The following is a 23,334-nucleotide window of genomic DNA, read 5'->3' on the forward strand; positions in this document are numbered from 1 at the left end:
CTTCCTTCAGGGGCCATAGACTACGGCTCTGTGACTGGTCGGAGTCGCGTGACGTAACTCCCGCGCATGCGCATGGGAGCCGCCGGTCAGGGCACATGCTAGTGAAGAAACAGCACAGCACAGCAAACAGCACCGTTTCTTCAAAGCGCATGCACCGATGACGTCAGCGCAAGTGTATATGGTAAATATCAACTAAACCGTGCAGGTTTAGGAAATATTTACAGTACCTCCTGTTAAGCCCCTATTATAGGCTTACATGTAGGTCCAAGTAGTGTAACCAGGTATACAACCACTTTAAGCTACAAGAGTAGATCAAAAAAAACTTTTTGAGCTTGAAGCATTTGGATGCAGGTGACTTGATGTGGAAATGTGAACCATCTGCATAGAGAATAATAGATTTTTTCTCCTTGAGCATTTTGGAGTTTTCAAGCTACAAAACATGGAATGAGGCCTCAACAAGTTGTACCGCCTGTCAAGGTTTTGCATATACCACAGATTTCATCTGGTCCTTAAAATAAATAATAACCATATGCACCTCTGATTGCTCCACCACATCACAGGTGACGCAGATAACCACACCCAGTTCCCACTAGGAGTCAGATCCCAGTTGGGCTGCCAGAGGGGAGATTGGAACGTGCCTGTCCGTCAAAATGTAGATAGCAACAGTAATCTGAGAACAGAACATGCAGATTAATCAGAATAGTAAGATGATGGAATAGCAGTTGCGACGTGGGATGATGGTACACCACATTTTGGGCAACAAGATGAAATCTGTGGTATATGCAAAACCTTTACGGAGCAATCATGCAAAACATGTTGGTTCTGCTTATCAACGCATCAGATTATGATTGTCAAGTATTGTCTCATGGTCCATCAAATACGCTATGAATATGTATTTTTATATGTTTTTGATACGATTAATAAATTTATATCTTTTTTTTTAAAATCTGTGTCTTATGTGCCTACCCTATCAATAGACCTTGTCTCAATTAAAATCCCATTATTCTTTAAAGAGACTTGTCTCTTTTCTCCCCCCTCTCTTTTAGTATTACCAGGGATCTGAGACAGTGTCTATTCTGGAAATTTTCAATCATTAATATTTATAAGTTATGATCACCACATATTACCAAGGATCCCCATTGGATGGTATTGACTTTACGAAATAGTCTTTTCAGGAAACTAATTTGATGAGAGTTAGGGGCGTATAAGTTCACAATGGTGAAGGGTTTGTTGTTTAGTTCGCCAAGTAGTATAAGGTATCAACCAGCAGGGTCTGCATGGGTTTCTTTCAAAGGCTACCAAATCTTTAATGGCAATAAGCACTCCCTTCTGTTTTGTGGGAGCAGAGGCTAAGAAGATATGGGGGAATCGCTTGTGGCAAAACGTGGGCGTGTTGTCAACTAAAAAATTAGTTTCTTGAATACAGAGGACATCTGCTTGGAGTTTGAGTGGTTCCTTCCAAACAGACGCTCAGGCTGGATGGTTTAGGCTATTAACATTAAAAGAGACAATATTAAGCGCCATGAGTGTACAGTTAGGTTAGATATTGACAGTACCTTAGGCATGTGCTGATGTCTCTTGCAGGAGACCTCCATGCAGGTGTTGATAGTGGTGCATCTTCTTTTCTGGTCGTGTTGAGATCTTGAGTGTGCAGATCAGACCGGAGGTGAAAAGGGTGAAAGAGGGGAGGGGAAGAGAAACAAATAAAACCAAAAAAACCAAGAGAGTTCAGTAAAAAAGTAGATTCAAGCATGAACCTGAGGGCAGAACATCTGCCCATAACTTCGGAGGGAAAAACTTTGCACTGAGAGCTCCATAGTGCATCAGGAACTTTGTCGTGACTGAGTGTCACCCAAGTTTAGAATTGATTAATTAAGAGTTACACTTCTTAGGTTTTTTTCTTTTTCGACACCATTTGCCACTCTCGCTGAAGATGGACAGGTGCTGGGGGGAGGATCCCTCAGCCGATTGAGCAGGTAAAATATCCAGGGAACGTAGAAGTGCGAGACCTTCTTCCAGAGAGGTGACTACAGTGGTGGTATCTTCGTGTGTGATAGTCAGCTTCACAGGGTATTCCCAACGGTATGGGATGTTGTGATTGCATAGGGCTTTAGTCACAGGAAGGAGGGATTTGCCTTTCTGCATCGTGAATTGAGAGAGGTCTGCAAAGAGTTGGATATGCGCATATTCCTCTGGAGGGTGCTGGTGTTTACAAAAGGCAGACATAAATTGCTCTTTAGTTTGGTAAAAATGCACTCTCATCAAAACTTCACAAGGTATATTGTCAGGGAGATGCGGTCTGTTTGCATCTCAGATTCAGGTAAGGGGGGCAGGAAAACTTTCATCAGGTCCTGGGCGTATTTCTGGAGTTGTGCAGGGAGAACAACCTCAGGGACCCCCCTTATTTTTATATTGTTCCTCCTTGATCTGTCTTCGAGGTCTGCTACTTTAGCTTTCGGCCATGCGATTTCATCCGCATGATCGCTATGAACATCAATAAGAGTATTATGCAAGGCCGCAAACTCCCCCTAATTTTGACTTCGATGTAATCTACTCTCCTGCCCAGATCACCCACTTCCGTTTTAAAGTTGTTAATACACTTTAACATGTCAGCATGCATAGAAGTGCAGAGTGAGACAAGCATGTCCTTCAACATGGTATCTGACAAAGGTTTATCCGTGGTGGGGAACATCGTAAAGGGATTGATCAATTCCCTAGTATCCTCCAGGGAGTCCTGACATGTGCTTACCTGTATGTTGTCCACAGCCATTCGTGGCTTGGATTTGGCAGGGCTTCGGGAGAGTGGTGTGGAGGCATCCGGGGAGCGATGAACAATGGCATCATGTGTTTCAGGGCTTGACGCTGCGGAGTGAGAGACACTTGAGGAGGAAGGAGAGAGAGCTCCGGCGCCGGCGCCCTCTTGTCTTGGATCGTGGCCGCCTGTCTGAAGAAATCATCAAGTTTCTTCGGTACAGCTGCATCTTTCCATTTTCGGGTCATCTTGTGAGCGAGGCAGGAGCTTTAGATGGTCTGTGGTGGTCGTTTGGGTTAGCGGTGTCGCTTCTGTGTTGCTCGGTTCCCGTTGCTGGAGCGGAGCTGTGTTAGCGAGCTTCAATTCAGCAGCGCGGTAGCCACGCCACCCCTCATTTTTATAGGATGAATACTGTATTAATTAAAGGAAAGTTGGATGCTACAATAACAAAAAATTTTTTACAACATGTCCCTTCAGAAATTTTTGTCTGAACTGTTGGGAATAACTCTCTAAAGCTGTGTACCAGTGCCGGAACTTTAGGGGTTGCTGCAGTCGTACTTGCCATTGGGCCCTGCCAGTCTGCCACTGTGGGGGGCCCCAAGACCCGGCCTCTCCCCCTGCACCCCTGGCTGTCCATTTGACATGCGGGGGGAGGAGGTAGGCGGCGATCGGCAGCTCTATGATGACCACGACCCCTGGGGCTTGTAGTTCTCTCTCTGACTGTGTCCACTGGAGAGGGGATGGGCCTCTGACCTAGGCATGTATCAGCTTTACTCCTCAGTGAGTCGCTCTGCTTCTACACTGTTCATGATACATGCCCGGGTCAGAGGCCCCTCCCCTCTCCAGTGGATACAGTCAGAGAACTACAAGCCCAAGGGAGATCCCGCCACCCATGGACATCGTAGAGCTGCCGATCGCCGCCTCCCACATCCCTCCAGGTGGATACAGAGATGTACTAGGGGTCCAAGGTTCACAGCGGAGACCAGGGGAACCTCTGGAAGGGGGGTGACTGTCTGGAGACCCTGATGTAAGGGGGGCGCTCTGGGAACCCTGATACAAGGGGACCCTCTGGGGACCCTGATGCAAGGGGGACCTCTGGGGACCCTGATGCAAGGCGGCTCTCTGGGGACCCTAAAGTAAGAGGGGCCTCTGGGGACCCTGAAGTAAGGGGGGCCCTCTGATGACCCTGATGTAAGGGGGGCTCTCTGGGGACCCTGATGTAAGGAGGAGCCCTCTGGGGACCCTGATGTAAGGAGGAGCCCTCTGGGGACCCTGATGTAAGGGGAGGCTCTCTGGGGACCCTGATGTAAGGAGGGGCCCTCTGGGGACCCTGATGTAAGTGGAGGCTCTCTGAGGACCCTGATGTAAGGGGAAGCTCTCTGGAGAGCCTGATGTAAGGGGGTGCTGTCTGAGGACCCTGATGTAAGGAGGGGCTCTCTGAGGACCCTGATGTATGGGGGGGGGCTCTCTGGGGACCCTGGTGTAAGTAGGGAAGCTCTCTGAGGATCCTGATGTTAGGGGAGGCTTTCTGGGGACCCTAATATAAAGGGGGGACTCTCTTTTTTTTTATCGTGTAACACCGGTTTGGTGCGAAAATGTGCCATATTTGCCAATGCGTGGGGATGCCATTAAGAATTAATGTCACCCTCTGTGCATCTGATAAAGTTCAGAGCACTTCTCCGAGGGTCAGAAATGCGTGTTCTCCCCTGCAGATAAGGCATTAGGGGTTTGTTCCCACCAGCTGCTACATTGCAGCGCAGCGGTTGGTGCGTGGTGTGATCCGGCTGATGCACTGAGCTTGGCGGATCGCACTGTTTCTTTCTATCTTTTTTTTTTTTTGTCACACAGACATCTTATAGAGTTCAGTTGCCAGCCATGCAATGCGAGGCAGTGTATTGTCTCGCATTGTGCTGCACTGGGAAAAAGTGGTGCATACAGTACTTTTTCTCCGCACACTGTTCCCGCTCACCATTGCAACGCAGTGGTGTAAAGCGGACACACAGGAGACATAGCAAGATAAGGCCACCCAATGCAGTCCCACCGCATCTAGTGTGAATCTATCCTAAGTCTCATTCACACTTTACACATTGTGAACTGGTGTTCCCACTTGCAATTTTGTGTGGCTGATTTTCATGAGATTCCGTGTGTCATACATTGAAGTGAATGGGTTGGCCTATGTGCATTGGTCACCCAAAAGATGCTCCTGTGTGTGTGTTTGCTGCAATTGACAGTCGTAGGACGATTGCACTGCGTTTGGGGTGTCATTTAGAATTAATGTGTTTTGCAGTGATTGCTATTTGATTGCTATTTGCAATTTGGAATCATGGCCAGAATTGCGCTGATTCTGCATGTGATTCCAAATCGCCAAGTGTGAATGGGGCCTTAAAGTGGTTGTAAACCCTTAAAAACCACAGGTAAGCCTATAATAAGGCTTACCTGTAGCTACCCAGGATATCTCCTAAACCTGCATGGTTAAGGAGATATCCCCTGTAATTGCATGTGCCGATGTCATCAACACATGTGCACTGAAGCAAACTGAAGCAAAGGCACGTACGTGCCGTTTGCTTCAGTGAGTGTGCCGTTACTGGCGGTTCCCGCGCAATACCCAGAAGTAACCCCCGGGAGCAGGAGTGATGTCGCTGGCCAGTGCTGTGTACGATCTCAGGTGAGTTTTACATAATGAGCTAGTATGCTATGCATATACTGGGTATACAACCACTTTAAACCTTGTAAACACAATGAGAATATCAGACGAATGATCATCCATTCTTTTTTTTTTTTTTTTGCATGCTGGTCTCATATTATTATTATTATTATTATTATTTAGGATTTATATAACGCCAACAGTTTACACAGCACTTAACAACTTGAGGGTAGACAGTACAAATACAATACACTTTAATACAGTAGGAATCAGAGGGCCCTGCTTGTTAGAGCAAACAATCTAAGAGGGAAGGTCAAGCGATATAAGGGGTAATAACTGTGGGGGAGGTGCTGATGGAGAAAATAAATGTATAGTTGTTAGGTGGGGGCCAGATAGGCTTCTCTAAAGAGATGAGTTTTCATGGATCATCTGAAATTGGATAAAGAAAGTCGGACAGATTGGGATAGAGCAGGGATATGCAATTAGCGGACCTCCAGCTGTTGCAAAACTACAAGTCCCATCATGCCTCTGCCTCTGGGTATCATGCTTGTGGCTCTCAGAGCCTTGCTATGCCTCATGGGACTTGTAGTTTTGCAACAGCTGGAGGTCCGCTAATTGCATATCCCTGGTGTAGAGCATTCCAGAGGATGGGAGAGGCTCTGAAGAAGTCCTGGAAGCGAGTATGGGATGAGGTGAAAAGGGAACTAGAGGGCAGGAGGTCTTGGGAGGAGCAAAGAGAACAATTTGGTTGGTATTTTAAGACCAGGTTAGTGGCATATCGAAAATGAAGAGATTACTGAAATTAGAAAAATTCTGTAGGACAGAATATAACTTCAAAAGTGATCTAATGTATTATCTTGTAATACATTCTGTCGTTTTTGAACATGCGTGGTCTTGGTCTTCTGATTTTTTTATTTTTTTAGATAAATACTGTACTGATTAAACTAAAATTGTAATGTTCTGTTATCCTATGAGAAAAAATTTTGTGTTTGTCTTTTCAGATAATTTTGCATGAACTGTCACGATCGGCTCTCAAAAAGCTATGTACTAATGATCAGATTATTGGAAGATCGCGGAGAAAGCGGTATTTTATGTCCGAATCTCTCACTTCTCTGTACAAACCAAAATAAAAATGTTTTGCCTTTAGTTACATGTTAACCTTAAACAAAGCCAAGAATAGAAACAATAATAAAAGTAACAGTAATCGATGTAAGAATAATAAATGTAACAGTAATCGATGTAAGAATAATAAATGTAACAGTAATCGATGTAACAAAATAAACAAGCACCATCCCTGAACAGTGGAATGACTGAATGTTCTATACCAGAACTGTATCAGTATTCTGTATAGGACGGAGACATGTTTCCCATAAACCGACCGGTTAGAAATAATAAAGAGGATAAATAGGCTGATTGATAAGTAAACAAGCATCATTTCCCCGAAGTCGGTGTGTCTCGGTGTCTCCTGTATCAGGTCACCTCGACTTTCCGTTCCACACTGGAAAGAGCAGAGTTAAAAAAAAACACTCAGCCATAGACACAGGGCTTTCCTTTCGGAGGAAGTACACTAACCATATAAGGGCATCTGCGTCACCCTGATGGTAAACCCGGATCGTACCAACTAGGACACCAGTAAAAGGGTGGATTGCTTTATTCTTCCTTTGCTTTTAACAAAAATAAAAGAAAACTTCCAGACCAATAAAACTTCAAACTGGATCGATTCTTATAGTAATGGGCGCTGTCATAAACAGGGGCTTGTCGCTGCCGTAATACACAAGTGTGAAAGTTTTCGGGGTGAAAGGCTCCCCTATCGGTTTGGATTTCCAGGTTCCCATTGATAAAATGAAGCGGCGCTGATGTCTGAGTCAGTGTGATCAGGAGAAGGCTGGGTGTGTGGACCATGTACAGGGATTTCTCCGGGACTTACCCTCAGCAGGACTTAGGGTGCAGCAGCGGCAGTCACAGCCCGGACTCCGGGAGCTCACACTACGGGGCTGCCAGTATGGGGCACAGCATGAGAGCCACACCTCCACAGGACCACCACCACCAGCAGCAGGTGATTTCTACCTTCATGGATACAATATATACAATATTATATACACTTATATTCTAGTTCACACATCTCTGTGTGTTTGGTTTAGAGCAATTTAGATGATTATAGTAAATGATGGTGATGATTCTAAGCTGTCACCACTATAATTAACTGACCGTATTTATTATATGTACATATACTTTTTTATACTTTTATATGATACTATGTATGTGTATGCGTGTGTGTATATATATATATATATATATATATATATATATATATATATATATATATACATATATATATATATATATATATATATAGGCTATATATTATATTTAGTTTATACTCTATATATTATAGTTTATATATGATTTATAGTTGATTGTCTGGATATTATAGTTTAAAAATATATATATATAATTTCTGGTCTATACATTATAGTTTATATATTATATATATATAGTCTATGTTGTAGTCTACATATTATAGCTTATATATTAAGGTCTATAGTCTATATCATATAGTTTATATATTATATATAGTCTATGTATTATAGTTTATATACTATATGTAGTCTATAGTCTAAATATTATTGTTTATATATAGTCTATATATTATGTTTTATAGTCTATTTACTTCATATACTATATATAGTTCACAGTTTAATAGTTTTTATTGCACTGACGAGGAATGACTTGCACTTAAAGGATCACTCCACCCAAGTTTTTGGCAGATTCCTAAAACTACATTCATCCATTCAGTTTGTTCTCCCGGTTATATTACTTAGTCCAGCCCCCTTTTCTTGTGACCCATTTCGGAGTCTCAGTCCTCATCCAGCAGAAGGGTATAGCTCTGCCTTTCCAAACTTTTTTTTTACATGGAGGAACCCTTGAACTAACTTTCCTGGGATCAGGGAGCCCCTGCTAATAATTGTTATATCTAAAGCTCACAGTACATTAGTGGTCACCAGGGAGAAACCTCCTTACATTGGTGGCCATTGAGAAGAATCCCACCTTACAGATAGATAAAAAGATAATTGGTGTCAGTGGTTACTTATTTGAGCAGCAAAAATGACTCAAAGAACCCCTAGCAAACTCTGAAGGAACCCTGGTTGAGAAACCCTGATCAAGCTTCTCTTGTTATGTACTCCTATGGATACAATTAACAAAAAGGAAGCAGGGGAAGGGAGATCCCCTTGTGGTGCCTGCATCCAGTGGGAGACCCAGAGGAAGATTTCGGGTGATATAATTTATAGGAATATAACTAAAATTGGGATAGCTTTTTGGGGTGCGCTTCTATTAAAGTAAACTTCCACCATTCCCTTAAAGTGGACTTTCACCGTCTCATATCAAAATCACATTTTTTTATTTTTTATTCTCTCACCCAATTTTTGGATTCTTACTTGGGCAAGAATTAAGTTTCTCTGGCAAAGCATCTTGGGATATCCACACAGCCCAGGAGGTCACAGGTTATTCTACTGCACACGTGCTGTGTCATCTAAAGGCCAACTTCCCTCTGCCCATCATCAGGAGGCCAGCTGCAAGAACCCGGAAAAGACAGCTTGCCCTCTGATGACATCACAGAAGGAGAAGGCGTTGTGAGAATCAGTGTGCAGCGACATGTCAGATATCTATAGAATACCTCTGGATCGCTGGGCATGTGAGCATGTTTTTTGTGGATTACTCAGCAAAAAAAGTTAAGGGGGGGTGGGCTAAAGTTGACCTCTATTAATGCCTAGAGTCAAATAATTTATAAATCTGTTGGTGTTGGGGTGGCCTTGCTAATAAAAAAGTGCATGTACGCTTATAACTGTGTAGTGCTAAAGGAAGTGTCATTAACAATGCACACTCCAATCGCCTTAACACTTTTATCCATTTACATATGTGGTTAGCCACTTAATGATGATTGGTAAGGGATTTTAAATTTATATATACAGTGGAATTCCACTCATGTCCTTTTAAATGATAGCGGAAGCCCACAGAAAAAATCCCATTGGGTCAGATTCATCTAGACAGAAATAAATAGAGACTTTCTTAACTATGAAAAGCATTCGTATCAATATGTTTGTCACAAATGTCAGTTGTGGCTCAAAATTGAATACTTTGGTGCAACGACCCAAACTATACATATGGTTTTCCAGACAGGATTAACTTCACAGAGTGTCACACTCAGCCAACAGTTACAAAACCTAAAGTTCTTAACTCCAATTTCAAAGTATTTAATACAAGTAAGATAATTGCTGATTTCAATTTATCAGAGTTCAGAAGACTTTTAGCAATCTTCATATATAAGATGATATTTCAGTTTTGTGTAGATACTGCTAGGTAGGGGCAGACTGACAACTCATGGGGCCCCCGGGCAATAGGAGATTATGGGGCCACACAGTATACACAAACACACACACAAAGTATACAATCACACAGTATACACAGACATGTTTCTATTGGCTAAGAAGGTACTGGAGAGGTGGGGCAGCTATAATCTCAGGATTTTTAGACCAAAAGGATGTCAGTAAGGGACATTTCAGAGACAGATATAAAAAAAAGCACAGATTTTTACATACTGTCCCTGGTTTTACTGAGGCTGGCAACCCTGTTGGGGCCCTCTAGTGGCCTGGGGCCCTAGGGCAGTGCCTGAGTGCCCGAATGGTTAGTCCGTCCCTGCTGCTAGGCTGAGTAAAGCCCCATACACACTATCAGATTGTCTGCTGATTTCTTTCTTCAGATTTACCAAAACCATATAATATGAGGTCAAACCTTAGGAGTTTCAATTTGTATGCAAGCAGGCAGGCCCTTGCACTACATGGTTTTGGTAAATCTGAAGACAAAAATCAGCAGACAATCTGATCGTGTGTATGGGGCTTTACCCCTGGCGTCATACATCACTTAAAAATACATTGAAGTGATTGCACTGAATTTATAACTGCGATGACCCAATGTAGCAATTATACTGGGATTCTTTTCCAGTAATGGGTCCCCTTTGTTGGTTTAGTCTTATAATGTCTCAGTAAGAGGGCAGTGTGAGAACCTTTGCCAGGTGATCACATGGCTGGAATTTCCAAGTGATTACATTAGGAATTGGATATTTATTGAATGAAATTAATTGTGCGTGGTCTGACCCAGCTTCATTGTGAAGCTGACAATAATATACCATCTGATTGTTTAATCTACTTTAGCTCTGCTATCAGGGACTACCTGATTTCATACAAATTGAATGAATATTTTAGTTTTGTCTTCATATTACATAGTACATAAATAATGACTGCTTCCGTTAAACCCTTTATACATTTGCTAGTAGACGGAACAGATTTTCTTTAAGGAAGTCTTCCCTCCTCATACTATGTGTGTAATAGTTTGCATTTTTCTAATTTAGTGGCATTATACCCCCTGTCTTCTAAGGTACATTTATAAATGCCCTAGTGTTCAAGGAATTAAAACAGTTCCAAGAAGATGCTACCCCATCTCCATAATTTATGGTTAATTCTAATTTGATAACCTGTAAGTGTCGGTTCACATTGAGGCAGCACGACTTGCAGCATGACTGCCTCAGGCGACCTGGACATGACCACTGCAGCGACTTGCAAAACAACTTCTCTATAGAAGTCAATGCAAGTCGCCTCAAGTCGCCCTCAAAGTCGTACAGGAACCTTTTTCTAAGTCGGAGTGACTTGTGTCGCTCCAATTAGAATGGTTCCATTGTACAGAACCGACCCCAATGGTATTTTTTTATCATTGGACAATTTTGGGTAGCATAATTAGTCACATATAATGGGATTGTACAATTGTAATGCTTGAGATGTATGGTATCTATTCACTCATCCCAACCCATATTTAATATTTTGCTAAAAACTGGGTATTATATTTTGTTTATGTGTACTATAACTCATTTTAGTGGGGTTTTTCTAAATCTGTGCATTTAATAAACAGTTTTGCAAGTATCTGCAACATAAAAAAAAATGCAACTTCCACCATTTTATTCTACAGGGCTTCTGCTTTCATTAAATATAGATTTGTTTGGGGGTTAAAAAACATTTTTCAGCAACAAATGGAGATTTTAACATGTGGGTGAAAAATTATAAAATTGCGGCATTAGAAAAGTGGTTAAAGACTTCATTATGTTGACCCTGATTGGTAGAGTAAGGTTGCACAAAGGTTTTATTTCACACATTCTAATAAATCGGCCTCATAGTATTTACCTTTACCCATAAATATATGCAGCGGCAGCCCGTCCATAAGGGGCGCAGGGGTGCTGCCCCCCATCCATGCATCCTCCCCCCTAATCTACATGCGGGGCACCGGACTCATGGATTCCAATTTTTTTTTTCTAAGCATGTGATTAGAGCCAGAGGCTCTAATAGGCTTCAAAAAAGGGTGGGCTCAGGGCACAGAGCACTGCACCCCGAGCACACCCACTTGTGTGATAATAGTGAATGAATATTCGCTATTGCCACGCTAATTCTCCTCCCCGTTAATCAGAAAGCGGGTCCTGAGACCCATCACCCATTTGGCTGAAAGGACAGGGGATCCTATTGGACCCCCAGGAAAAGGAGGAGATGCACGGCGGATGATGATGCAGAGGAGGAGAAGTCATGGAAGCCACCACCTGTAGGAGCACTGCCTACCAGCTACCTAGATGGGGTAAGTGCGGAGCTGGATGATCTACCAATCAACCTAGTGGGGGATATTCGGGTGACCCGACTGACCAATGGGAGGGGGGTGTCGGGGGGTGCCACCCAACCCCCCCCCCCCAAAAAAAAGCTCACCATAGAGTTCCAGCGGCCATAGGATGGCACTCATTTGGTGGTGCTGGTCTTTAAATGCCTTTCAGGTTCTTTTATTTATTAAAGTAGAAAATATACTGTATATTACATAAATAATTTTGTTTGTAAACTGCTTGTAAAATGTTCTCTGGACACCATTAAAACCAGAATGATGCTGTCCAGTGTATCCTTTTCATAAAATATTAAAAGAGAAGTGCAGGTTAAAAAAATGAAGAAAAATCCTACTTACCTCAGTTTTAGAGGCGGCGGTGGACAGATGCAGCGTCAGACTGATGCTGCATCTGTCCCCGCCTCCTTTGAGCCCAGGTTCACACTGATGCGGGTTAGAAATCATGCAAATTCAGCTGACCTCACACGATTTCAAACAGTGCAATGCAGTCTGACTTCGAGGACGATTTGACAGACATCTGTGCAGGTTCATGCACAGATATCTATTCAAATTGCCCCCCGAAGTCACCAAAAGTAGTACAGGAACTGCTGTTGGGAATTGGTGCGGCGCTGCAAAGCCCCAATTCGGATGGCGCCATTTCTGGCAATAGCCGCCGATTTGGCATGCAGTTTGACATAAATCGCATGCCAAATCTGCCCAATGTGAACGTGGGCTAAGACTGAGAACCGAGCAATCAAAGATCACTTATCACTCAGTTCTTGACCTTCGGTGACCAAAGAGCAGTGTCTGTCAGTCACTGGCTCTCTGCTCTGCCCTTTCCAGTGCTCACTGGAGCACCTGGCTGTGGAGGGGACGGGAGTGGCTAGCTCAGGCTCCCAGAGGTGAGCTGAGAGGCTGAGCCAGCTGCTGGTCCGGAAAAAGGATGGATCCCGACATTATTGTCAGGATCCCTGCAGAGCCTAGACCGTCTTTGTGAAGTCAGCGGACAGCTGTTGGCTGAATCTGGGTCACAGGAGTGCAGAACTAAGTGCCCTTCTGTGACCCACAGGAGAAATATTGCCAAAAAAACTGTGGCCATAATTCTCCTTTAAGGTTGAATTCTGTTTTTTTTTTATTGTTGATTGGAATATGGTCTGTAATAAATTTGGTGGATCCATACCTGATTCTATAGAAAGTTGAACACTATTACTTTCATGTATATGTGTAATGTTTTTATGACTAGGGTCTTCCTCCCAGCCCAAGGTGATAGATACTGTTCATGACTCATTGCGGGCGTCATAAACATTTTGTACAGAATGTCCTAAATACATTATGTGCATACATATACGACTCACAAAATAAGAATTTTACAATGCGATCAGAAGACGTGTTCTTGATTTTCAGTATGTTTTAGTAATTTTCCATATGTCTTCTGTTGCTGATCCTAGGTGTCATCCCAAGTATCCATACACAGGATAGCCATATAGTACTCAATCAGATTAATACACATACTCTGGTGCATTAATAAGCCTGCCTCCATACTCAGGCATGTTCTGGCAATCAGGCAACTCTCCTATTTACTATGGGTTACTGTACAATCATGATTTTTTTTAATAACCATTCCCAAACGTATTGAAGATCGGCAACATAGGCAGAGGACTGATGCATCAGACTGCCCCTTGTTTCTCTATCTTATCAAATCTTTTTTTAAAGTAAGACCAGCATAAGGGAATGAACCTAAAACGGAATGTAGGTTAATAATTGTAATATTTTTCTTAGCAAGAATCTTTCCTTTATCTATATAAAGAGCAGCATTTTTTAACAAGGGTGCCCAGGGGGTACCTTCAGGTTTCATCAGGGGGGGCTTGGAATAATGCCTATAAATTGCCCAACAATTATATTCAAGCCAGTGGGTGGATCAGGTCAGCTTGTTAGTTACACAAAGCCACAGGTTTTCATTGTGCACCATTACAACATTTTAGCCTCAGGTGTCCTAACAACCAGTGACGTCATTGGTGTGTAGGGGAGACGTTGGGTCCCTGCACAGCATCCTTGTTTGCCGCCCCATCAGTACTGGGGTCACATTAGCCAAGTGAGGGAGAGAAACTGAAAAAGAAGAGAAACACTAGAATATTAGTCAGTACCAGTGTGCAAAGGTGTGTTTGCTCTGGAAGAATAAATCACCTCCAACATTGGGTGTCCTACGTGTGTGAATGCTGCTGCATTATGTAAAAACATACGTTTTTAAAATTTTAGAATGGGTTGCCTCAATATTGTGTAGAATTCTATAGGGTGCCTTGACTGAAAAAAGGTTGGGTCTTAAATGCAATATAAATCCTCAGGTGTCTGCACATATTTTAAACAGCACCTTGGGCACCCTAACCTCCAACCCAGAGGAACTCTACTTTGTAAATGTTGACTGCAACCAAGAAAGTTGATGGCTGGTCTTCACTCTCCAGTCTTCTGTAACTCTTTATGGGCCCTTGAAAGTGATGTGTGATCTCAATATTCACTCAGCTCCATGCTATGAGTAGAAAGGCAGCCATAGTCTTTCCCTGCAAAAGTCAAGATTTGCTTGTTAGAATGCCCCGGTTTTAGAGGCTTCCAGGGCCTGTAATATGCTATTCAAGGGTATCTATAGGCACCTAAGTATGGCATTGTATTTAGACTGATATATTACAATGAAAGGAAAAGTTTACTTTAACAATGTCTTTATATAACTGAAAAATTCACCCAGAACATTCTATACCTATTTATAGTTATGACATTTTTCTGTTTGAGATTTGTATTACATAAGGAGCCATTCACATCATTGTAGATTCATTTTAGGGTCGTTTTTTTCTTAGCAACCTGGAAAATATGTTTTCATTGGAAATAATGAATAGCAAGCTCTCTGCTTATAGTGAAGATTCAGATTTTTTTTTTTACACTGTTTAATGTAAAACCTTGATGATATTAGGTGCTTATGGGCACTGGCTATAGACAATTTGAAGTAGGAATAGTAAGCTGCTCACTATGTAGACATAGCACAGCATCCCACGTGTGTATGTGTATATATATATATATATATATATATATATATATATATATATATATATATATATATATATATATATATATATATATATATATATATAAATATGCGAAGGCTCCACACCATTAAAATGGGCAGTGCCCATGTCCAAAGAAATGCTCTTTGCCACAAGTAGGAATAGTAGTAGGAATATGTTGTGAAGGTTCCAAAAGAGCTGACACGCTTCAGGGATCTATGTTTCATTCATCAGGGCTAATTAAAGACACATTTAGTAGTAATCATAAAATATAAATCCATAATATGTATTCATAAAAATATATACATCAATATACATCAGTGTAGAGACACAGGCCCTCATTAATGATTTATTGACCAGAAATCAAAATATAGATGACCATTTTCCTTTAAATATGTGATTACAACTTATACTGTAAAATAGTTCACTGATTTTGGGGTCACTTCAGTTATCTAGTTATGTGAAAAGAAAATTCTTGCTTGCATCTGCACATGATTGGCTATGAAAAGCAGTCAGGAATTAGCTTTTTACATGACTGGAACATTAAAGTGAATATTCTCACAGTTTATTGTGTGAAGATGCTCAACTCCTTTAGTAAGTCAGCCCATTTATTAACATAAATCATTCCATAACATGAACAAGGAGTAATATGGGTGTTGCCATTGCTGATCTTCTGAAAATTCTAGTTTCCTGGCTGGCTTCAGTACTCTTAGAGTGACCTGGAATGAGCATATACAAAATAAAGTTAGAATGTCTTGTCTGCATACTTGCAAATGGACAAGGACTTAAAAAGTATAAAAGTCCCTTGATCAGCTTGGCAGCGATGCAGCTACCATTTTCATAAGGAGATGGTTAGTAGTGGTATCTTCCATGTTTCTTTAACAATGCCACAGGTTGCCAATAGCGGCAACATACTAAGAATTCTGTTCACACTACCAAAGCTGTGTTGATGCATTTGGTCTATGTGTGTATACAGTATATAATATGCTAATATATTTTCTTTCTCATTTACAGAAATACACAACTCACACATCTTCCAGTCCTTTCATCCCAACATTAAATGCAATAACCTCAAGTCAAGATCTCAACTGGATGGTCCAGCCTAGTGTTCGATCATTAGCCTTACCGCCATACCCTAGCCCTCGTCATGGTGTCATTAGAAGCATGAGCGGAGTCTTGAATATGGCAAGAAGACGTGGTGGTGAACATGTAAGTATTCTCTTGTCTGTTACATTTTATTTGCATTAGCAAAGCTTACAGTGGTCTTAATGAAAATAGCACTGCTATAATGAACAACCAGATATGTATTCTAGTAAAAATTGTAATCAACTTGGGGGAGGTTGATTTTTTTTTTTCTAATATTACCTTATTGACTGGTGTTGCTCCTGTATCAACTCCATGGTAATATGTTCTTGTGACATCTTTGACACCTGCCAAATGAGGGTATAGCTGTACCAAAACAAGTAATAACTACTAATACTACATGCTGTCAGTACTTGCCAGTTATGCCATTCCAAGTAAGAGGCCAAGTCTTTATTCATATATACTTACAAATGAGAATTATTTTGCAAAAAACATTTATTTTTTAATATTGTAATATTCCTTACCTTTATACCCTTTTACTGCAATACTGTAATGGGCCCTACCTTCTTATATACAGCACTTTATAGAACCTCTCTTACATTTATCTAGTGTAGTAAATGGGTACATTTTAGCTAGTCCTGTGTTAAATGACAGCCCATTCTTTTGAAATGTTCACCATTTTGCTGAATTGAAAAGGTGTTTTCATTGTCAAAGTTGATGGTATTTTTGTCTATGGGCGAGCCCTTGAAGAGTTAAAAAATGGTGTGTGTGTGTGCCTGCAGTAAGAAGCATTGCACATGTCGCGGAAACAGTTGACGGGCGACTCATAGTCGAAGTAGGGGGTGAGTCATGGGGGAAAAAAAGCTGGGATGTGAGTGTCAAACCACAGATTGGAGCGGGATAAACATTAATGACTGAGTCATTGGGTCACACACACTGCCAATCCTTCCATTCATAAAGAAAATACACTTCATTCATCCCTTAATACTCTGTGACCTATGTACATAGTAAAAGCACAGGGTAAGCAGTGGCACTGCCAGCTTCTGACACCACTACACTTCAATATAGTGCGACAGCTGTAATATAGGTATTTAAGCTGAGCAATCTTCTTATTGCAACACAACAGGATATCTTTATACATGCATGAATCAGATGTTACTCAGACAATTAGCTATCTACTTTTTGTTGATTTTTCCCAATTACTTTTAGGTGTGCATGCTTTACTCACGTGCATTGTTTTTTAATTCAGGTATCACCCGAAGAAGAGGAGAGGAGAAGAGTGCGAAGAGAGAGGAACAAGGTTGCAGCTGCCAAGTGCAGAAACCGTCGTAAAGAGCTAACTGACTATCTTCAAGCGGTAAGTGAGGAGAGCCTGACTGGGGGAATGCGATGTGATCAGCAGTGTGTTTCATGCTTTTCCCTTTAGCCATCTTTTAGGAACTGTAGATACGCATACCTTTAAAACAATGATTGGTAATTGCTATGCTTGCAGGACATCAATCCAATTACCCCATACTACGATGGCATTTTACATTTTTACTTATAAAATGCAGAGCTGTGTGGTACCTCTGATGTGAAATTATAACATGGATGTGTTTAATTTTATGAAAGAAAGGTACCTCTGATGGCCTGTGATGTGTTCTCTGCATATCATGGCAGAAAACACTCCCAGTTAGAGCCTGGTTACATCCCCTGTTAAAGTATTATGATGGGTTTCCTCCTCCGGACACTTTTCCACCTTTTCAAATATATAGGGCTTTGATTGCTTTGGGTGCTCAAAGCAAATAGCACATTTGTAAAGCACACATCAGTGCTTTAGAAATGCTCTTGTATAGCCACAGTTATGCCATAACACTGCTTTATAAATTGACCCGTTCATTTTATGTATGGTCCCTGGCTTACGTGTGAGAAAGTGGAGTTGTGCCATTCTAAGTACAGTCTATGAGTTAGGGGTGTAGGAGCAATGGTTTTCCACTTGCTCTCTTCTAGACCTAATCACAGGTGAAATTACAGTCCTGCTAGACTTGGCATCACGGTGGTTTTCCTATATGAATATGACAAATACTGTTTTTAAAGTCCAAATTAAGTCTCCCAGCTTTATTTCACGATCCTGTACCACTGTACATTATAATTGATTTTTCTAATGCATTTACGAATACATTAAACATAACTTTTTCTCTGATTGGAAATGCAATTTTTGTCATATTTACTCCAGTGCCCTATGCTGGCACATATAAGTAATTATCATAGTCTTGGATACACAGAAAAGGATGTTTTAATTTGGAGTTTTGACCTTGAAGTGCAAAATAGTTTATGTAATTGTCATACTCCCCAACACAAGCATCCTCATGTACATTTGTATTAAAGGGGAGAGTGATTCTGACCAGGTCCTGTAGATTGCACTATATAGATATATATAAAATATGAGAGAAAATAATGTGTATTTAAATTGGAATTGTAGGAAATTAAACTCAACACATTTTTTCACCATTTTCAGGAAACAGACAAGCTTGAAGAAGAAAAGTCATCTCTACAAAAGGATATAGCAGAGCTGCAGAAACAGAAAGATAAGCTTGAACTGATTCTTGAAGCCCACCAGCCAATCTGCAAAGTGGCCCACTCTCAACAAAATAGCCAGCAAGGGGGCTCTCCTAAATTTGTTAAAGAAGAGCCACACGAAGAACCAGCACGAGGTTCCAAAGTCAAACTTCCAAGAATAGAGATTAGCGACACACTTCTTGAACCAGAGGCTCTTCACACTCCTACCTTGATGAAGACACCATCAATTACACCCTTTACACCAAGCTTGATGTTCACTTATCCTGGACCTCAGGAATCTTGTTCCACAGCTCATCGCAAGCTCAGCACTAGCAGTAGCAATAGCAGCGGGGATCAAAGTCCAGGGTCCCTTAGCTCGCCGACTTTATTGACTCTTTAAAATGATCTTGGAGAAAGGAGGGTGCCATCAGGAGTATTACATTATGTCTAAACTGATTTCAGGTAGACTTATGCCAGTCTTAAAATTGTTGTAGATCCCCTATATAGGATCAGATTCACCTCGACAGTAAAGCATGCTATCACTTTTCCCAACAATTGTTTATTATGAATATATTTGTTTCATTATAATTTGTTAGATGCGTGGCTTTCTTTATAAGGTCACAAGTTTAGTCAAAAATAGAGCTATATAAGAGCACAGGGTCACAGTCAAAGGCAGAGCCAACATAAAACTGCATGTCCACTGTGGTATGGTCAATAGAAAAGTTAGCGGCAGAGCCGAAATTATACTATGTTATTGCGTAGTAAGCATTTGGAAAAAAAGTAACGGCAGAGCCGGTCTACTTTGTATTTATTAAAGTATATTTTTGTATGATTATTGTTTGGGGTAGTGTATACATTTTGATAATGAAATAGTAATAAAGCACATCCCAAATAAATTCATTTTTTATTTCATATTTTTGACTTACTGTACAATTTGTTGGTGGTAAATTCTCAAATCAGCATGTGTTAGGGGATAAAATAAACAACACATATCAGAAAAAAATGCATATTTTAGTAAAATAATGCACGGTTTGCATGGGTTTTTGGGGCAATCAAAGACAGGAAACAGAAAAACTCCACAAAAAATATTTGTTTATTAGGGAACCTAGTAGTTTTGCACTTCATCCTTTACTTTCTCCTTGTCCTAGTACTTAAACATACAGATTGAGTACTGCTGGATCTCAGGAAATCATTAGCGTTTAATGTGATTTTGTAATCAAATATTATGGTATGTTGACTCTTGGGTGAGGCCACTTTACTCCTGGACTAACCAGGATATGACACTTAAGGCAGACATGCAGTAACTGTAGAGTAAAGAGAATACCAAACTATAGTTCAGGGTTCAAATTGGGAAGTCCATTTATTAATCATTACCGTCCTTTTAGGAGCCACAGAAAATCCTTTTTCTTCAGGGCTGTAGGTTCTTTAGGTGGAACAAAGTTTCAAAACAGTTGCTAGTATGTAGGCCTTTAATGCAGAAGTGGGAATCTCCTCTGCAGTAAAGGCTCATTTTCTACTGGCCAGCAGTGTTGTTGTAATTGATCTCCCTTGGGTGCCAGGATGAATTAATTCATGTGAATGAGTTACACCATTCATAAATCAAGCCAACCAATTAAGATTGCTGAAAATGCTGAACCCCAAAAAAGACCAGACAACTATATCAGTGGTGGCAATAAGGGAAATCCTGGACATGACATCGCTAGAGGAGGCACTTCAGAAAGAAAAATGTATCATAATCTGAAAGTATGCTGTGCATTCTCACATATTATGGAAAAAGCCCACCCAACTCAATGCAGACTTTAGTTTTTAATAAGAGAATATAATTCAGACTACAGTGTATGGATGGAAGATATAACCAGCTGCTGAAGTGATGCTCATAATTCAGATCTATCCAAGAACTGCTGTTCAAATTATGTGCTCTTTAATAACCTGCAGCCCAGATTAAGGGGAATTTTTGGGACCCCAAAAGTGTTGGCTGTTTTTTTTGGAATGGTAACAATCGGCACACATACTTTCTTCCTTGAGCCCTAAACTATAGTTTAGTGCTTTTTTCTCTGCGAGTAGCACATTAAACTTGTTGGGGCAGGGAAGGTAATGCATAATACAGACAGTGGCGATACTCAACTCATTTAGAAGGGTTTGTTTCTAATAGAGTCTTACTCTTAAGGCCCATACACACGATCAGACTTTTTGACAACAAACATGCAAATTAGCTGTTTTGGAGCAACATCCGACCGTGTGTACGCTCCATCGGACAAACTTTTTTGATTTTCATCGGACTTTTGTTGGCTGTGCGAACGGACAAACTTTCTGGCAACAAAAGTCCGATGGAGCAAAGTCTGATCGTGTGTACAGAAAACCGTAGGACTTTTGTACAAAGTACAAACAGGCATGCTCAGAACCAATGCAAAAGATCAGACAACAATACAGAAGTTGACCAAAGGTGGCGGTAAAGAGCAGAAAAAACACATAATTTGGTGAAAGTTGGCTGAAAAAGTCCTGCTGTGTGTATGCAATACAAGTTCAGGGCCGACGCCCTTTGTACAAAAATCCAAGGGAAAGTTTGTACAAAGTCCTATCGTGTGTATGAGGCTTTACACTAAAAAATCTTTGACCAGTATCCAACAAAAACTCTGAGTATTAGGAACATAGTCAATATCTTAAGCAAAACCTATTGATGTGCTATTCTTTCAGGCTTATTTAACCAAAGTACAAAGGCAATGATATTCTATGGTAACTATATCCAATATTTTCTCATCTGAACGGTAGCTGTGAGTTACTGCACTTTGCATAAAAGTCAGTGCACCTTGCACTACCTTATAAATGGATTTGAATATGTAGCTGCAAGCTACATTTCCACCTGCCAGTGTCCAGGATTAGTGTAAAATTGATGACAAAGGGGTAAGCCAATCCCCCTAATTCGCTTGCTTAAAGCAGGATGATTATTTGGATTCACCTAAATAGCACCAGGAAGTGAACTTGTCTACCAGTGCCGACCAATTAGAAGACTTTATTGCACAGTTCACATCCAATGAAGACAATGTGTGAGCTGAACTGGAAGCATGCAACAATGTTATCTTCCCTCTGTACTACTAATCTCCCCATCCCAATATAATTACCAAGGGCAGTCATGTTTGAAGTCATGGCTGGTATGAAGTGTGTTATTTGCAGAACTGACAGGAGAAAATAAAGGGGGGAGGGGGGGGGCTGAAAAAATAAAACTATCATGGCCATTAAATCTAAGAAATGCTAAGCTACAATATACCTGTATATATTTTATTTTGGTTTTTGGGTTTGGATGTGCTTGAAAGTGGAATCCCTTGATCTCTTAAGGTTTGTGATGGGTCTTCAGGGGAGGAGGGAACACCATGTAAATGATCAATAAGGGAGGAGAGAAACAATGCACAGCTGGGGGGAATATATGAGTACAGTTTTAGTCTGGCAGACAAACATCTTTATGGGAGTAGGCATTATAACTTATATCTTGATTTTAGCAACATAAAATCCTTCTGACAGTATTTTCTGTGTTTTCCTTACATTTTCTTCTTTAACATCGTAATTAATGTATGCAACATTAGGAAAATAAAATAGATATAATTGCGGGATGTGACAGGTCACACTTCTGCCCATCCTGTTCCCCAGCGCCCATAGATAGAACCTCACCACTTACATGCAGGTGCCAGTCCGTTGTCCTACTGTGCCTGCTTATGGATTCTTCTCCTCTGCTGACCATCCTGCATGGACACCCCCCCCCCCACACCCCCAACAAGGCTGTGCTAAACACTGTGATGTACTCAAGCTGGTACCGCTGGACACAATTCTCCATGTTACCTGTTGCTGCTTGTCCCTTGCTGTGCCCAGATCTCTGCCCCGTGACCCCGGACTCAATCCTTACTCTATCCTAATGATGCTTACCCCTTGCTGTGCCTGGACCTTTCCCCTGTTATCCAACCTAATCATTACTGTACCAAATTGGCTGTCCCTTGCTGTACCTGGATTGATACCCTATGGACTGTCTGTTTTGTTAAACTCCTCTGTTTTCCAAAGCCTTCACTAAAGAACCCCTTGGTCAAGGGTCCTAAGCTACTCTTGATCTCTGCATGTTCTGCTGTGCCCACACTTCCATTACAAGGGATACAATAAAGTGGAGTTCCACAGTTTTGTAAGTTTATTAAAGTTTACAAAAAGTGTACCCGTTGACTTTTAATAAACACTCACCTGTCCCACAGTCCAGCAATGCGGACGCCCGAAGCCTTGCTCCTTTCCCCCTGCTCTCCGTTGCGCCGTCATTACTACTGCGGGCACCCAGCTGTCACAGCTCTCCTAGTGACCAGGCAATCTTATGGGACCTGTAACAAGTCCCAGAATATTGCAGAGAGGGAGGGGCAACCTAGGGGGAGAAGAGGAGTCGCCTAGATGACGAGACGGCGGAAGAACAAAGTGGAACAGGAAGTACCTGTGAAAACCATGTACCCATCCCCCTCCCCCAAAAATGACATGCCAAATGTAATGTGGAATGTAGGGGAGCGGAGAGTGCTTAAAGCGGAAGGTCCACTTTTGGGTTAAACCCTGCTTTAATGATC

At 41.3% G+C, this 23,334-nt stretch overlaps 1 protein-coding gene across 1 annotated transcript; it reads left to right on the forward strand.

The window, feature by feature from the left end:
- The first annotated feature begins 7,249 nt into the window (after positions 1-7,249).
- FOSL1 (FOS like 1, AP-1 transcription factor subunit) lies at positions 7,250-19,665 on the forward strand. The gene is made up of 4 exons (XM_077456043.1): positions 7,250-7,452; positions 16,145-16,339; positions 17,463-17,570; positions 18,711-19,665. Exons 1-4 carry the CDS (start codon positions 7,297-7,299, stop codon positions 19,149-19,151), a joined length of 900 nt encoding a protein of 299 aa, XP_077312169.1. The 5' UTR covers positions 7,250-7,296; the 3' UTR covers positions 19,152-19,665.
- Positions 19,666-23,334: the final 3,669 nt, after the last annotated feature.

This window comes from Lithobates pipiens, unplaced genomic scaffold (assembly GCF_037356315.1).
Source record: "Lithobates pipiens isolate NorthernLeopardFrog02 unplaced genomic scaffold, aLitPip1_a1.2 Scaffold_10, whole genome shotgun sequence".
In the NCBI taxonomy this organism is placed as follows: domain Eukaryota; kingdom Metazoa; phylum Chordata; class Amphibia; order Anura; family Ranidae; genus Lithobates; species Lithobates pipiens.